This window comes from Amia ocellicauda, chromosome 6 (assembly GCF_036373705.1).
Source record: "Amia ocellicauda isolate fAmiCal2 chromosome 6, fAmiCal2.hap1, whole genome shotgun sequence".
Lineage (NCBI taxonomy): Eukaryota > Metazoa > Chordata > Actinopteri > Amiiformes > Amiidae > Amia > Amia ocellicauda.
In genome coordinates, this window is record NC_089855.1 from 3,553,102 (window position 1) to 3,570,764 (window position 17,663).

Genomic DNA, 17,663 nt, shown 5'->3' on the forward strand with positions numbered 1-17,663 from the left:
TTTTCATACATATTCAGTAGTATTGCTGCACTGTTTTTGTTGTATTTCTGATACCAGTTATTGTTAAAACATCTTCACTTGGTTCCAAACATATTGTAAGGGTAGGAATCTAACACTGGTGGAGTGAGACCCTTTCTTATATATTTATATCTTGCAAGTTTTGCATGATTAAACTTGTCTGTTCCTGATTATAAAACAAAAATCCTTTAAAATGGTGTGCATACTATATTGTACAAACTATAAGAACAATTAGGTCAATGTAATTGCAAACTGAAGCTTTTTCAAGGTTCCACTAACAAGGACAGGCAATCTCAAGAACTGTCTTAGAGAAGTTACAAACTTCAGGCACTTCTATGCAGACCAGACAGGAGAGACAGATAACAGCCCACATGTCTGTCCTGTGATGAGCGGAAGCACAGTTTCTGCCTGACAACTGGGGAGGAAGATGCATATATGACTAAATCAGGGACAACTTAAGGTATACGTAATGTTTAATATAAGGGGGATTTTACAATATATCAAGCCCAAATCTCTGGTGAAAACTGGTTCTTATCAGACTCTGTTCTAGATATATCTTGCAGAGTACCATGAGACTAAGACCGTGAGTCAGTGACCTTGTTTACACAGACACACAGGGATCCATCACCCTATTTGTCTGAAAGAACCATTGGTTTGTAGTCATAAAAATATAATTTCACCACCCAGAACCGTCGCTATTATTTTATATGATTATTTTATTGATTGAATGCTGTGTAAACTTCAGCACAGTGCAAACTGCGCATAGTGTTCTCCAAAGGGGAATCCCGGTCCTTAGTATTGATTTGGCTGCTAGCAGAAGGGAGAAGACCGAAGAAGAGTAAATACATTTTTTCAAGCAATGGCATCCACAGAATATGTTTCTATATATAGAATAACCTGAGAAACTATGGAATTTTGGTGGAGTTCATCTTTAAGTATTAATATCAATGTCAATCATTGACATTTAATATATTTACAATAATATAAATTATAATCGTGGGCTCACCATATTTATTGGAATTTAATTTTTAATCTGCTGAAGTTTAGACTCCTGACTGAATTTTCATTTCTGCCATGTTTTGGGTGAATTATGATCATTATTTGTTCCTTTTTAATGTTTTCACTTTCTTTTTTATAAATAAAATAATAAAGCTTAACGGATTTATGGTTTTCAACACTTTATTCAAGATGAGGGGTAGTCAGTTTCCCTGCAGTTCAGAAACATGTGCTTCATTTGATTTTGACCCACTATATTTGAATAATCTTGCTTTCATTTAATGATAATTACTGAACAGTTTTTAAACAGTGATGGTATTTAGCTTTGCTAGCATTTGATATTCAAATGATTTTTAAAATTTCACTTTTACAATTAATTCATTTCCTAAATTGATAGGTTGTGAATGTAATCCCGGTTATCTGAGAAAGGAAGTAGTGCCCAAAGGGGGAGGGGCTATGCCAGTCACCAACACCACCTATAGGCCCCTGTGTGTGTCACTCAAACAGCCCCCTTCCTGTTTCCTGTTTGTATATAATGTGACACTTACCAGGAACTTCATCTTTGCCAGGAGACTCCCACGTGACCTAGCAGCCTTTGGGCAGTGCTTCCTTTCTCAGATAATCCCAGGTGGCTTACCATCAATTCGGGCATGGCACACAGAAATTACCACCAGGTATACTTTGAGTGTAGATGGAGACCTTTATAGCTCTTGCAGGAACTGCAAAATGACTCCAATATGACAATTGATTGGGTCATGAGCCCTGTCCTGGCACCAAGTCTGAAACGTCCGCCAGTGGTAGGAGTGCTGGGACCTGGTGGAGGGAGCTCTTGCCGACTGAATAGTGGCAACTACTGTGTCTGACAGATCCCAGGCCGTCAAGTGATCTCACTTGGGACAGCAGGTCTCACTGTCTGCCTACGAGGCTACGCCAGGTATGTGGCACAGGAAAAAGCACTGGTGCTTACAGACTAAGGTATTCCAAGGGCAACAACGCCAAAGAGGATGTTCCTGTGTACAAACATATCTTCGTCATTTTCAAACATTTGTTAACTAAATAGGCATATGTCCATCTGTAATCAGTATTAAACTTGTTGAAAGTAGTTGTTGCCAATAGCATCTCTGATTGCACGCCCACTAAGTCTGTCATTGCGTCGGATACCAATGTTGTGCAACACCATACAACAGCTCAAGCTCTCCCTTAAGATGTGTGCGTCATGGACTGACCCAGGCCATTTCACTACACAGTTGGTGATGGCAAGGTCAGCATCTCCCACAAGCTGAACATTGATGCTGTGTCTCCCTATTCTATTGACAAACTCCCATTCCCTCTGATGAGGTGCTTGCACATGCACCTGAGTGCAGTCTATCACCCCAATTGTGTTGGGGATATTTCCTAAATGAAAAAAACTTGCGCTTCATCGCAGCATATTTCATCATCATTCGGAAATACAACAAACTGATTGACCATTCTGGCCAATGCAAAAGACACAGCTTTTACCACTTCACCGACAGTAGTTTTGTGGACTACCATACTGTCAGCCATGACTTGATAAAATGCTCCAGATGCATAGAACCACAGAGCAATGATGACCTGTTCTTCCACAGTCAGCGCATGACTCTGCAGTGTTCTGTGCAGCAATTGTGGCCTAACAAGTTCTACTATGTAGTTAATATCAGCAACTCCAAAGCAAAAATGAACGAACAAACTTCTTCTGTAGTATACTGTTGAAGAGGTTTGAGATACTCAATATAGACTCTTTGGCAGTAAGATCTTCTTTCAGCATAGTGGAGGTGAACAATACCTGCCGTCTCAGATTCTCTGACTAACAAGTATGAAATATTGAAAATACACACCTGTGACTTCAATCAGATAGAAATGTTAGGGCTTGTGATCAGCACTGAGAACCACTAAAGCCAAGACTTATAAATTGCCAGTTTTGGCAACGTCAACAAGGCCAAAACATGGATACAAAAGGGCCACATTTTACACCTCCAGAGACCCACTCACTGCTAGAGAGTGTAAGGTCACACTACAGCTCTTTAGTCAGCACTTTAAATACAGAGGGTGGAGCAGCAACATCCAAAATGAAAAACCTAATATGGTTAGAAATAACAGCAAATGTGAATGCCACAGGATCTGGACAGAAGAGGATGGTGGAGCAAGTACGGCTGAGGTTGAAGAACCTAAAACAGAAGGCTACTAAAGACCACAGTCAGGCCAAAAACCCAGAAACTGGCAAAAAGCCCTATTAGTGGGGTGAATACACAGATGTGGTACTAGGCATCATTGGTGGGCAGGATTCCCATTCACTGCAAGGGCTACCAAATGTTCCACAGGGAGGTGAGTCCCTAGTAAACATGTGTGTGTTGAATCAGCCTGCAGTCAAGAGGTCACACAAGTCTGCACCCCTGTTGAACCAGAAACTGGACCCTCAGTTAACAGTAGGCCTACACCACAGCTACCTCCTAAAAAAGGTTCAAGCGCACCAGAAATGCAGAGAGAAAAGAATCAGATGCCTACAAAACACTTTTACAATGTGAGACAGAAAGGGCAGGTGTGTTTATTTATTACAAAACATGACAAAACAAAACATCATAAAATTACAATAAAAGTCTTCAAAATTAAAATGTGTTGTTTATATGTGTGTGTGTGTATATATATATATATATATATATATATATATATATATATATATATATATATATAACTGTCTTAATTCTACGTGGCATTGATTCAACAAGGTGCTGAAAGCATTCTTTAGAAATGTTGGCCCATATTGATAGGATAGCATCTTGCAGTTGATGGAGATTTGTGGGATGCACATCCAGGGCACGAAGCTCCCGTTCCACCACATCCCAAAGATGCTCTATTGGGTTGAGATCTGGTGACTGTGGGGGCCAGTTTAGTACAGTGAACTCATTGTCATGTTCAAGAAACCAATTTGAAATGATTCGACCTTTGTGACATGGTGCATTATCCTGCTGGAAGTAGCCATCAGAGGATGGGTACATGGTGGTCATAAAGGGATGGACATGGTCAGAAACAATGCTCAGGTAGGCCGTGGCATTTAAACGATGCCCAATTGGCACTAAGGGGCCTAAAGTGTGCCAAGAAAACATCCCCCACACCATTACACCACCACCACCAGCCTGCACAGTGGTAACAAGGCATGATGGATCCATGTTCTCATTCTGTTTACGCCAAATTCTGACTCTACCATCTGAATGTCTCAACAGAAATCGATACTCATCAGACCAGGCAACATTTTTCCAGTCTTCAACTGTCCAATTTTGGTGAGCTTGTGCAAATTGTAGCCTCTTTTTCCTATTTGTAGTGGAGATGAGTGGTACCCGGTGGGGTCTTCAGCTGTTGTAGCCCATCCGCCTCAAGGTTGTACGTGTTGTGGCTTCACAAATGCTTTGCTGCATACCTCGGTTGTAACGAGTGCTTATTTCAGTCAAAGTTGCTCTTCTATCAGCTTGAATCAGTCGGCCCATTCTCCTCTGACCTCTAGCATCAACAAGGCATTTTTGCCCACAGGACTACCGCATACTGGATGTTTTTTCCTTTTCACACCATTATTTGTAAACCCTAGAAATGGTTGTGCGTGAAAATCCCAGTAACTGAGCAGATTGTGAATTACTCAGACTGGCCCGTCTGGCACCAACAACCATGCCACGCTCAAAATTGCTTAAATCACCTTTCTTTCCCATTCAGACATTCAGTTTGGAGTTCAGGAGATTGTCTTGACCAGGACCACACCCCTAAATGCATTGAAGCAACTGCCATGTGATTGGTTGGTTAGATAATTGCATTAATGCGAAATTGAACAGGTGTTCCTAATAATCCTTTAGGTGAGTGTATATATATATTGAATAAGTGGAAAACTCGAGATAAAACTTTTATGTTTTTTCAATTAATACTCACGCATTGACTGCTGCTACTGTATTGCTTTTTTTCTTAAATATATACTCATATTCTGCATACGCAGTCATTAATATTTCTATCTCAACTGGTGAGAAGTAGGAAGTTCGATCACTTTTTCCTCCTGTTGCCATGGTGAATCTTGTTCTCTGCGTTCGCGCTTTACTCAGGGTTAACTCAAACTCTGAGTTTGACAGCTCAGAGTTTTTCAACCCAGAGTTCAGGTTTCAACTCAGAGTTTGTTAAACCTGCTTTCTGAAACAGGGCCCTTGTCTGCACTTATTAGCTTTTTCAATATAGGATGTAGGACTTATATTTTGTGTTTACTGTATATTTTCCGATACACTTGTGTAATTTGGAACTTGTAATTGTATTATGCTTTGAACTGCACTGTATTATTACACTTCTGTATTGCTCTTATATTTTTTAAGTCACTCTGGATAAGGGCATCTGCTTAGAAATACATAAATAAATACTTACATACCTAAATAAATATTTCAAATACATCTCTACCAGTATCAAGAGCAGATTAACACTTGGTCAAGTGAAATAAAAATCTGAGTATTATTTATTTGCTTTAACATAAATATGAATCTATATAGAGTGAGTGAGTTTGTGTGTGTGTGTGTGTGTTTTAGTGTGAGAGTGCATGTGTTTGTGTTTGTGTCGGATGGGGTGGGGGGGAGACCCCCAATTATAACGTCAGTAATCACCACCCACTCAACTACTCCATCCTAGCCTCAAAGTCACCCTTCCCCACTGCAGGTTCGTTAAGTATCCCAGAGTGCCCATCATGGACAACAATCAAGTTAATCACTCTGTTTATAATTAAATAAAACACTAGACAATAAAAACATCCAAACATGCCAAACAGATTTAGAAATAATCATATTGTTGAGAATCGAAGTTTCTAAAGAATATCATTGGAGTAACACTGAATATCATCACATGTCATCTGGTTCTGTCTTTGCAAAATATGTGATTCAGTCTCGCTCCTGTTTTGCTGAGGGATTTATAGAGGACTGGCTGGGTCCCTGTACTGGAATGGACAGAGAATCCAGAGATTGTTTTATTCAACAGCCCTGATAGTGTTCTTAGCAATGTGTGGAAAGACAGACTTGAGTCCAAAGTACCTCTGAGCTGCTGCCTTGATCTTCTCATTCCTTAAGCTGTAAATTATGGGGTTGGCTAGGGGGGTGAGGAAGTAGTTTAGCCCACCAATGAACACACGCCCATCAGGGGAAATGCTGTCCACTCTCAACCCTATATACACCACAGCCAAGGAGACGTAGTACAGCACCACCAGCACTACGTGGGAGGAGCACATGTAGAAGGCCTTCTTCCGGCTCACCACTGTTTTCATTTTCACCACCGACATTATGATCCTGCTGTAGGACCACAACACAAACAGAAAGTTACCCCAGGCACCTACCATGGCGATGAACATGGAAAAATTCACCTGAGCCGTCACATCAGTGCAGGCTAAAGACATTATAGCTGGGTAGTCACAGACAACATGCAGGACATGGTTGGAGGTACAGAATGGCACTGAACTAGCCAGGACCACAGACACCAGGGGGACAAGGAAGCCCAGCACCCAGACTGTGGCCGTCATTGTGAGGCACACCTTGGTGCTGATGATGGAGTTGTAATGCAGTGGCTTCACCACGGCCACGTACCGGTCGTAAGCCATGGCAGCCACGAGGAAACCTTCACTGGCACCGATAGAAATGAAAAAGTACATTTGCAGGAAGCAGCCTGCAAAGGAGATCCTGTTGTAGCCCAGCAGCACCGCAAGCAGCTTGGGTGTGATGGTAATGGTCAGCAGCACATCCAGGACAGCCAGGTTCAACAGTAAGAAGTACATGGGTGTGTGGAGCCGGGGATTCAGAGACACCAGCACCACGATCAGCAGGTTCCCCAGGATGGTGACCAGGAAGAGGAGGAGAAAGATGAAGAAGAGTGTGGTGTAGTGCTCCTGCAGGCCTGGTACTCCCACGATGATGAAATAGGAGGCTGAGGGCAGGGAGGTGTTGGGGTCACTCATGACTCAGCACCACACAGGGTCTGTGAAGAGAAGAGGGGCAGCTGGGAGGGCAGGGGGACACTGGCTCAGTTATGCATTTCTTCCTTTTGAAGAAGTAAGCACCCAACATGAAAGGAATTTATTGCTTTGATTTCAGTCTCTCTTTTCAATTATATAATTTAATGCAAACTGTATTAAAAGTTATTGAATATATGTATTTTACATTGTAAACGCACACAAGTCAAATATCTTCCTATTTTGCTTTTACATGTGAAATTATTAAGTTATTAAGTTCATTCAATATAATGTCCCAATATACTGTATGTACAGTGCCCTCCAGATTAATTCATAGCCCTGAATAAATAATAACAATAAACATCATATCAAATTAAGATTTATGAATTGCATTATGTATGCCACAGAAAAGTCTAAGAATATGAATCTGTTTTCTTATTAGCATTTCACAGAGCAAAAACATTTTTGTCATCAATTAATTATTTATTTCTAGATGATATGAGAGTCAGATTTATTCACACCTATAAGTATCCCTTTAAATAAAATCTAACAAAGCAAATCTACAACATTCTGCTTCTAGAAATTCATTCACAAATATAAACACAGCATAAATTACCTAATCTTGAATATAGAAAAAACATTGTTAATTAATGTGTTCTAATTTGTTATGAATATATTATAAACATTTACAAAAAGTCATATTGTTGAGAAGTTTCTAAAGAAAATAATTTGTTTTATCAATGAATATCCCTATTTATAATCTTGTGTAATTCTGTAGTATAATCTGGACTTAAAAAACAATGTTTGCCGATGTAAGTGAGGAATAACGTAAGAAAAGACAACATAGTTCAGGTGATGACTGTATAGATAAACTGCATTAATGAATGTGATCAAATCGATTTTTGACACATTATATAGACATATCAAGGCAATATAGTTTTGGTGAAAATCTGTTTGGAATGGATATGATTGGAGTATCATTGAATATCATCACTTATCCTCTTGAGAAGGAATGAGATTAAATTAAACATTAAATCTGAGTAATTCTGTTAAAGAATCTGTATTTAAAACATTTTAAAAGAATTTCAAACCTTCAGAAGTCAGTTCGTGTCTGTGGTCTGTGGCTCTCAGTGTGGAGTGACGTTCAGTGCCAGGTACCTGGGCTGTGTGTCTGTTCACTTCACTCTTCAGCTCCAGTCACAGCTCTTCTGGACCAGACTCTTCACCTGTCGTTTTTTATGGGCGGCCTCTCTCGCTGACCCCAGAGGCTGCTGTCTGCAGTGCTGCAGTCTTTATTAACCCTCAGAGACACAGAGAAGGTGAGTGCCAAAGAGAACAGACTCACAACAAGGTTACAGCGAGAAGGAAGCACTTTTATCAGTTCCTGAAGCATCTTGGTTTGAAATAGGCTCTTGTGTGTAATCAATAACTTAGCCCACACCCTGCTTCAGCCCAAGTACACTGCACACTGGAGAAATGGCCTCTTTGTCGTTTCAATGAGACATGAGAGCTTTACTGCTGCTGTTTTTTGAAAAACATTTCACACACTAGCCTGTTGTTTACGTATTCCTTTCTTTCTATATCTTTACCCCTGCTTCCAGTGTCAAACTGTTTGCCTTGCCGCAAGGGTTGTGTGCTTAACTGCATTGAGAGCTCAGTGTCAGAGAGCCCTCATTCTCATTAATGCTCCCCTCTGTTACCTCTTCAGAGGTGGAGGCCCCAACCCCTTTGCACAATTTTCTGTCCTGGATCGGCTGTGCTGCACAGCATTTGGATGTGTCTTGGCCAGGGGATCCGTAGCCAGAACGCTCCCTCTTTCACCATCAGGCCCATCTGTGAAGTGCCCTTATCCTTGTAGTGGGAAAATTTACTTTTATTATTTTCTTTATACTCATGTCCTTTATTCAGTTTTGTCTATGAAGTAAATCATTAGTTTGTATTTACTCCTTTCTGGGGGCCACTTTAATTTTCAGTCTCTTCATGCATTTTGGTCTGTAGTTTCATACATGTAGGTCATGTTACCCTGTCTCTACCTTAAGGTTCATTGTTTCTTGAATTGCATACAACTACTACAAATACAATTACGCAGGTGGTCCCCATGCAGAACACTTTCAGCTTGCTGGCAGATGTCAGATATTGATGCAGCTGCTGACTTCACTGAGCTCATGATGTTTTCGTTGCGTGCATTTGGCCATTTGCTGGTGGTCCTGGTTGCCACCAGGCATCCAACTGTGGCTGTGCAAGAAGGACAAGCTGCACTTTCTTGATGCCTCCATCACTTCTGGCTTAACCTTTGGTCCACCCACAATAACACGTGGTAATTGGTCTCCCAAATTTCAGTTTATTAACATAGTGTGTACTCATTAACTACATGTTAGTTACTCATAAGAACAATGTAATTAAGCATTTGTAAACATGTACTTAATATGTAGTTAATGAATAGCTACTATGTTAATAAACTGTAAACTGGGAGACCTATTAAAAAGTTTTACTGAGTGGGCCAAATGCTGCTGGGATGAAGAATTAAATATAATGGCCTCCAGAGTGGCTCAGCTGGTAAAAGCTCAGAGCCTTATGAGCTGTGGGTTGCCGGTTCAATCTCAGCTCATGTAATGTGCCAGTTGTGACCGTGAGTGTTCAGTGACGGCATACAATTGGCCAGTGCTGCACGCGTTAGGGAGCGCTAAATCAGCTAGGTCTCTCTCGGCTCATCAATAATGAGTATCCCCTGCTGGCTGCCTGGGCCTCTCATGTGGGCTGTATAGCCTGCTGTGACTACAATGATGAGTGGATCAAAGTCAGCTGGAATTGGAGGATACCAGTTGTACTTACCCTCTCAAAGTGGGGGGCACAGTGATGACCTGTGATGCATTAGACTGGCTGTGTGTATAATCTGAAAGCACTGTTTGACTTTGAGCACAGATTACAGTTTTTCTCAATTGCTTAGACACAATTCCTGGATCAACTCACCATTTTCTCAAATCTTCACACAATTTTAAAAACTCACACCCAATGGTAAAACATCTAACTCCTGGGTCCCAGTTCAAACTTTGCCCTCAGACAACACACACAAGCTGCTAAAAAACACAGACTGTTTGTTACACACTGGAGGGATTAATTAAAAACACTGCTACCAAAATGTTTAGAATAGGTTTTCAGAGAAATTATTTGGATCTTTGTAAAATCACAGTAGTGACTATCCTTTCAGGAACACGAGTTCACTCTGGTTTTCTTCCGGGCCGGCCTGATTAAAAGACTTCTTTACCATTACCATTTGCAACACAACTCCTGCGCTGCTGTTTTTGTCAATTTAAGAGGGTTTCTTCAGATGGCGTAGTCAGCAGGATCCATCTCCATACACAAAATATCCAAAAGGTGAGTACATTTATTTACCACCTAATATTTAGGGACTGCATAGTGAAATGTTTGTGTAAGGAGAGGGATCATATCTAAAACTAAAAGACGAGTTGTGGGCATGTTAAAGAAGTCTAGACAGATCTGAGGGGAAGTTGTTGAAGACTCGAGCTTTGACCCCACTTGAGCACGGACAGGGAATCCATAACTGTGATTATAGGATCTTTGAGGGAAGTTGTTGAAGACTTGAGCTATGGCCACTCAAGCAAGGACAGGGATTGCATAGCGATCTCCTGAGGGGAAGTTTAAGACTCGAGCTTTGACTCCACTCGAGCATGGACAGGGAATCCATAACTGTGTTTATAGGATCTCTGAGGGGAAGTTGTTGAAGATTTGAGCTTTGACCCCACTCGAGCAAGACAGGGAATCCACAGCGATCTCCTGAGGGGAAGTTTAAGACTCGAGCTTTGACCCCACTTAAGCGAAACAAACAAGAAAAAAAAAAAATGGTTGCAAAGACACAGGAAAAGGGGTGGGATCCCGAAGGATCATCCCGAGACCACCGCACATGGTGGAACAAAGAAGAAAAAAATAATAATGAAACCTTGAAAGCGATTGTAATAAATTAATAGTCTGTACAGCTGTGCGCTCTCTCGACAGATGTGAGGGGAAGTGTTTAAGACTTGAGCTTTGACCCCACTTGAGCGAAACAAACAGAAAAATAAAATAAAATAAAATAAAACCGAGAGAGCGAGTGTAATAGTCTGTACAGCTGCGCACTCACTCGAACAAAAGCGTATTAACAGAGAGGTCAACACATACGAAACGTAGAAGTATTGCACGATACAATAGAACAACCCGAGACCAAGTTAAAAGAAGAGAAACAGAAAGAAAACAAAAGAAATAAAACGAGAAACGCAGGTATAAAGTGTGCCAGCTGGGTGCACGACTAGATTGGGACGATTTAAACCGGAGAGCCTCAGCATCGCCTCCGCCTTACAACCCAGGCGAAGGAAAACTTTACCCCATTTAAATGAAACAGAGACCATTAAGATGGCTCCGATCGAGACATCCATTCACGAATAACACACAGAGCCAGAACAACAGCAGGGTAATGACTTTAAACACCTCCGTCCACAGACCGCTAACCCCGGAGAGAAACATGTGATTCTCTCTGATCTCCCGAAATTAAAACCAGGGTAACCTAGATTTCCGAGACAAACTAGAAGAATGATCTGACAAATAAACTGTGTTTCAATTTAAAGTAGATTTCACCAAAATGGCTGTATCGGTGCATGAGGAAGCGTACAACAGAATATATAAGAAGCACATGTATTGTGATTCTACCATGTTTTCAAAAGGTAAATCAATCAGCTTCGAACCGACATTGTCATGGTAGATGTGTGTGTTTGTCTACATTACATAATTACAGTTGTTTTTAGCCAAACCTGGGAGTTACTTTTGCTAAAAGCGTGAAAATGAGAGGCGCGCCCTCCATTTTCTTAGTATCTACAGAGTCGGTCTGTTCTCGCTGCACATACGCTTCACCCACACAGCACTGCGGCCGGCAACATTAAAGGTACAATAGTCTGGTACATACAGAAACGCCCCTTCCGGCGCCTCTTCCCATTGAGCCAATGGGGGCTGCCTGGATGAAAACTATAGCGCTTGTTTTAACGAAAGACATCTTTTGTAAGAATCATGCGCAACTTAATAATAATAATAATAATAATAATAATAATAATAATAATAATAATAATAATAATAATAATAATAAACTTTAATGTAAAAAATATATAATAAGTTTGGTAAACATCTTCTATAATAAACAACCCAGAATGTTTATTGTATTAAACTTTGAAAAAACAAATAAAAACGAATGCGATCTATACCAGTGGGCTACCGAAGTAGATAATAAACAGAATCAGAGAAAGAAACCAGTCGCCGCTTCTCTGCCCCTAAAGGCAGCTGTAATGAAAGTGAAGGCGCACCAGGACGCGGGCAGTCTGGCTGCAAAAGCCGCTGACACTCTGCCACCACCGTCCTCTGTCTCACTGCAGTCCCATAACCCCTCTCTCACAGAGGTCTGTCCATCACAGAGACTGCGGACAGGAGGGGTTGGCGCGGGTCAAAGGCGGAGCTGTCTACGAAAGACGGCTCTGGGTTGACCCACCACAAACCCGTGTTACAACACATGCGTATGCACTGGTGATGGACTGGTATGGGCCGCGATGTCGCAAAATGGTGCCAACAATGTCTCGCCTGCACCCAGGTAAACCAATTAAAATCCTGAAACACCTCCAGCCCATACCCCAAGGGACGTGTTTGAAAATGATATGTTAACACAAAAGCCATTGGAAATGTTAATATTGTCAACGAATGTGCACACTGGAATATAAAAATACAAATGGGATGATTGTTTTTGCATTTTGACTTAAATAACGCATGCATAAATAAAAATGCAACTGTGGGATTACATTTTACAATTGGATAAAGTCCACTATATGCTTCTATACTGTTCTGGTAACTATATTCTTATTTCACACATTCTCAAGAGAGACTTCAAAATGAAAATCTGAATTACAGTAATTTGTGACCATGAGGTTTACAATAGCTGTTTGTGACTCGATTTCAAATCAATTTCAAATTAAGTCAATCAGCGTTTGTTTTACAACTATCCACTAAGTGATGTAAACATTTGGCATCAGACATAATGCATAATGGTGGTAATAATAATAAACCAAAAATAAATAAACAATGTGTGTGGACTAAAATGACAGGAGTTTTCATTGACTAATATTAATTAAAACTAATGATAGATGAAATTACTAAAATATGACTAAAACTGACAAACATTTTAGTCAAAGGAGTTATACTAAAACCAAATCCAAAAGAGCTGCCCCAAAAAAATAAAAATAAAAATAATAATAATAATAATTAACACTGCAGCAGTGTTGCTGTGCAACCACTGCTGCCCACATTCTCGCAGCTGAGGCGATTCCACGCTGGGGTGTCCCCCAACAGATGGACTCTGACCAGGGCACACATTTCATGGGTAAAATTATGAAACAGGCCTGTCAGCTCCTTGGTGTGAAACAGGTACCACCCTCAGAGCTCTGGCCTGGTGGAAAGAACAAATCGCTTATAAAAAGAAAGCTTAGCAAAGGCTCTGCTCACAACAGGTAAGGGCTGGACTGTGTCCCTCCCTGCCATTCTCTTTAAACTCAGAACCCCTGTAAATAAGGGCACACAACTTTCCCCTTAAGAGCTCATGACAGGGCAGGGCAATGCATCTCCCGTCTGACCTCTGGAGACCCATTGACTCTAGTGCTCCATTTAAAGATGATCTGAAACAATATGTATGGCACCTCTGTACATGGCTACAGTCCATGTGCTTCCATGCACAGGAGCTCCAAAACATGTGCGATCTCGAGTCACACGACTTGGAACCACCTGAGCTTCCTCCTATAGGCTCCAATGTAATGGTCAAAATAATTCCTGATAGACCAGGCCTCAGACCCAAATGGTCTGGCCCACACACAGTCCTCCTCACAACAGACTCATCTGTTTGTATCGATGGACATGAGGGAGGATCCAGATGGAAGCACTGGTCTCACGTCAAAAAATTTGAAAAACTAAAAAAATGATTAATCAAATAACACCTTTTTGTCTCCCCAGATTTAAACCATCATGAGATTTCTTCTCCTCACATTGCTGAGGTTTGGGGGATGTTTGGGTGGTTAAAATGGATAATGGGACATTGGGGATATGTGTTGTTTCAAGGGATTTTGTCAATTTTAATAATCTATGCTTTGCTGATATGCCTGAAATGCGTAATGCAGATTTAAATACAATAAATGACATATCAGCTCTGCATAAATATTCAAATGTATTTGAATATGTATATATATTTCCTTGAATGGAATATATAAAATGTTATTGTATAGTTCTGTCTGTCTGTCTCTCTCCCCCTGCACACCCACTTTTCTGGTTCCACATGTAAAACACATGGAACAACTCTTCCCTCCCCCTGCACAGCAACTTTTCTCTTTGTCTGGTTCCACGTGCAAAACACGTCGAACCACTCTCTCCCCCACAGTCCTTTGCGCATCCCAGAATGCTTTGCGGAGGAAATGGCGACGTCACCCCCGGTTTTTGGTAACCCTACACTCCAAAGGAGGAAGAGGAAGTAGAGAAGCGAGGGCTGAGCCAATCCACATGCACATCTGGGACACTGCCCTCTGCTGATTGGACATTATTTACCTTTTGTTTAGAACTGTATAAAAATGCAAATGAGATCTGTAATAAAGCAGTTTGAACACGAGTTCACTCTGGATTTCTTCTAGGCCGGTCTGATTAAAAGACTTCTTTACCGTTTGCAACACAACTCCTGAGCTGCCGTTTTCGTCAATTTAAGAGGGTTTCTTCACTCTACATACTGTAAAAATTCTGTACATTATAGCAATTACCTGCACATATTGGAATTGTTGCTCCTTAACTCTGTTTGAATTCCTTTCAAAGGGCACACAGTACAGCTGCTTTGTCCTTATGTGGTTCTTCTGAATGATCCAGTCAATGGTGGAAATGCTGATGCTGTCAATTCCTTGGAAGACTACCTGGTCTTCAACTATTTGGGTTTGAATTTCCCTCAAACGGATGGCATTATTGGCAATCACCATATTCACCAGGACAGTCTCCTGTGAGAAGTCTTCGCCTACCTCCAATAGATGGCCGCCTCTCTGAATGAACATATAGTGCAATTAATGATTTATTTGGCCACTTTTGTGTAAGTTTTTAATATTGAAACGTGTGGAAACTGGTGAATAGTGTTTATGGTATTGGGAAATGTGTGTGTGTTTTTGGGAATTACTTAAGGGTATGGGTTTTTGTGCTACAGGAACCAGTTTTTTTGTTTAAGCAATTGAGAAAAACTGTAATGCACGGTGAACAATGAATGAAGCCTTCAAACTTTCATCAAATGACACAAAACTCACTTATGTATTAATAATGTATAACAATGACTTTATTATAAACAAACAAAATTGCATGGCTACATTGAGTAAATTAGGTTATAGTGTGGGGGTTATGATAGTAGTATTGGAGGAGTTAAAAATATTGATGTAGGTCTGTGTATTTAGTTTGTGTAAAATAAGTGTTAGGCTCTTCTCCTTTTTTGATGTAATTTCATGCTTCGTGCTTGACAATCAAATGTCATAAAGCATTTATATAAGGAGAGCCCTGCCACATCCGTTGTGTGTTCGGTGTGAAAGGGGGTCCGTGGTGAGTAGCGCACCGTGCACAAGGACAATATCTCCCTTCCATGTAAACAGGCCAATAGAGGTGATGCCTTTCCATCCTCCTCCCTTCTCTTCGGTGGAGGAGAGTCATCTGCACCTGTTATGCCCTGTTCAGATCCTCAGGTGCTACATGGAGCGCACTAAGGACAGTCCTGCTCGGACCAGTTATTTGTGTCCTATGGAGCGTGGACACAAGGCCAGGCACTCTCCAAGACAGCACCTCTCGCACTGAATTGTGGACACGAACGCAATGGCCTACAAGTCTGGTGGAGCCCCATTCCATGAACACCTGGTGGCTCACTCGGTTCGAGGTGTGGCCTTTTTTTTTACAAGGGTCCCTGTTAATGGACATTTGTATGGTTGCAAGACGTGCCTCGATGCACACTTTTGTTCAGTTCTACACGTTGGATGTGACAGGATCAACTCCCTCTATTGGTAACCAGGTATTGGCTTCAGTTGAGTCTCAGTAGTCTATGAGGCACAGGATCCTGGCTTTATTATATCTACCTGTCTGCCTCTTGATAGCACATCCTAGAATCTTCAACCTCAGATGGAGGTATAGATAACCTATTCCCATGAGAGCTGCTCCTGGTTTGTGAATATTGTTGAGCTCAATTGACTGCAGAGTTTGATCTTGTGGCCACATACTTGCTATTGCCTTGTGAGGCCTCCCTGTATATAGTTAGTTTGTTATGTCAGAAGAGGCTATTCAGGTGCATCCAGTCTAGCATGTTGTATGTATTTGTGTATTTTTTGCATCACGGTTGTGCATGTGCATTATCCTGTTACCCCACTGTATATATAGTTCAATGGAATACCAGTTGAGAAGGGTGACTGCTCCTGTGTTAAGCGGAAGACCACAAGAGCTTTTTATATACTTTGTTTGTTGCAACAAACCATTGTCCCCAGTGATATCCTTGCTCCTGGGCAGCATGGATGTGACCCCGAGGGGCCCCCGTGGTCTCTATCCAAAGCTGGTTCAAGTCTAGGTTCCCTTAGAAGGTATAAATTCAGGGTAGACTTCCTTACCAGTATGCTGCCCTTCTTTCACAAGCCATAGAGCTGGAGAATACAGGGAAGTAGAGGACCCAAGTGTAGAGTGTGGAAGAGGTGGTCAGAAACAGGAAAGATGTACCAGAAAGATGGGGAAAATTAAGGCGCCGAAGGCATAGTCAAGGTCACAGTGTGTCGAAGGAAAATCCAAAAGTCAGAGGTCGTATAAACAGTAGATAAAAACAATGGGAACTGCTCAGAAATGTAGCTGTGAGGCAAACAAGAACTTGAGAAATGAGAGCCAGGGAGGGGTTTAAATAGGGAGGTAGAAGACCAGATAATAGCAAGCAGGTTTGTGGTAAGTACTCTGGTTGATTATGGTGATAATTCAATGGTTGAATGTGGAGAACTGAGAGGGGAGACTGGTAGTTAAGTGGCAGTGGCGACCTCCAGTGGAGAACTGTGGGGATGCTTACACTGAGGATATGACACCTCCTCCCTTAAGACAGATTGGTTGTGCAGTAACTCCTCCCCCTTTAGGCAGTGCTTTCGAGAGAATGCTAATGATAGGTTGCATTTGCAACCTCGGTTATCTGAAAAAGAAAGCATTTCCCAAGGGCTGTAAGGTTGCTCGGGAGTTCTGTCTCCCGACATAGAGGAAGTTCCTGTGTGTACGTCACCATGTATACAAAAAGGAAAAGGAAAGGTCAGTTTGAGTGACACACACGGGCCTATAGGCAGCTTTGATAGAAAAGTGTTTTTCAATGAGGCATCCATAGAAACTTGCTTAACCCCTCCCCCTTTGGGTTTCTCTTTCAGATAACCAGGGTTGCATATGTAACCTATCATTATTTGCAGTTAGCAAGTGATTGGGCTCTAAATTAATGAGATTTATAATTATGTTATTTAAAATATTTAAAACCATGAAAAATGTATATATCTCTGTCCAATACAGAAAGAAAGGAATAATCCATGTTAAGTATTTTTAATGTTTTGAATTGTAGCTGCAAGTGTAAAAGCATTCAGTCAGACTCAGC

The 17,663-nt window shown here is 41.2% G+C and overlaps 1 protein-coding gene across 1 annotated transcript; it reads right to left on the reverse strand.

Moving 5' to 3' along the window:
- Positions 1-6,010: 6,010 nt before the first annotated feature.
- On the reverse strand, positions 6,011-6,988 carry LOC136751695 (olfactory receptor 6N2-like). Its single transcript, XM_066707488.1, has one exon. It carries the CDS (start codon positions 6,986-6,988, stop codon positions 6,011-6,013), a length of 978 nt encoding a protein of 325 aa, XP_066563585.1.
- Positions 6,989-17,663: the final 10,675 nt, after the last annotated feature.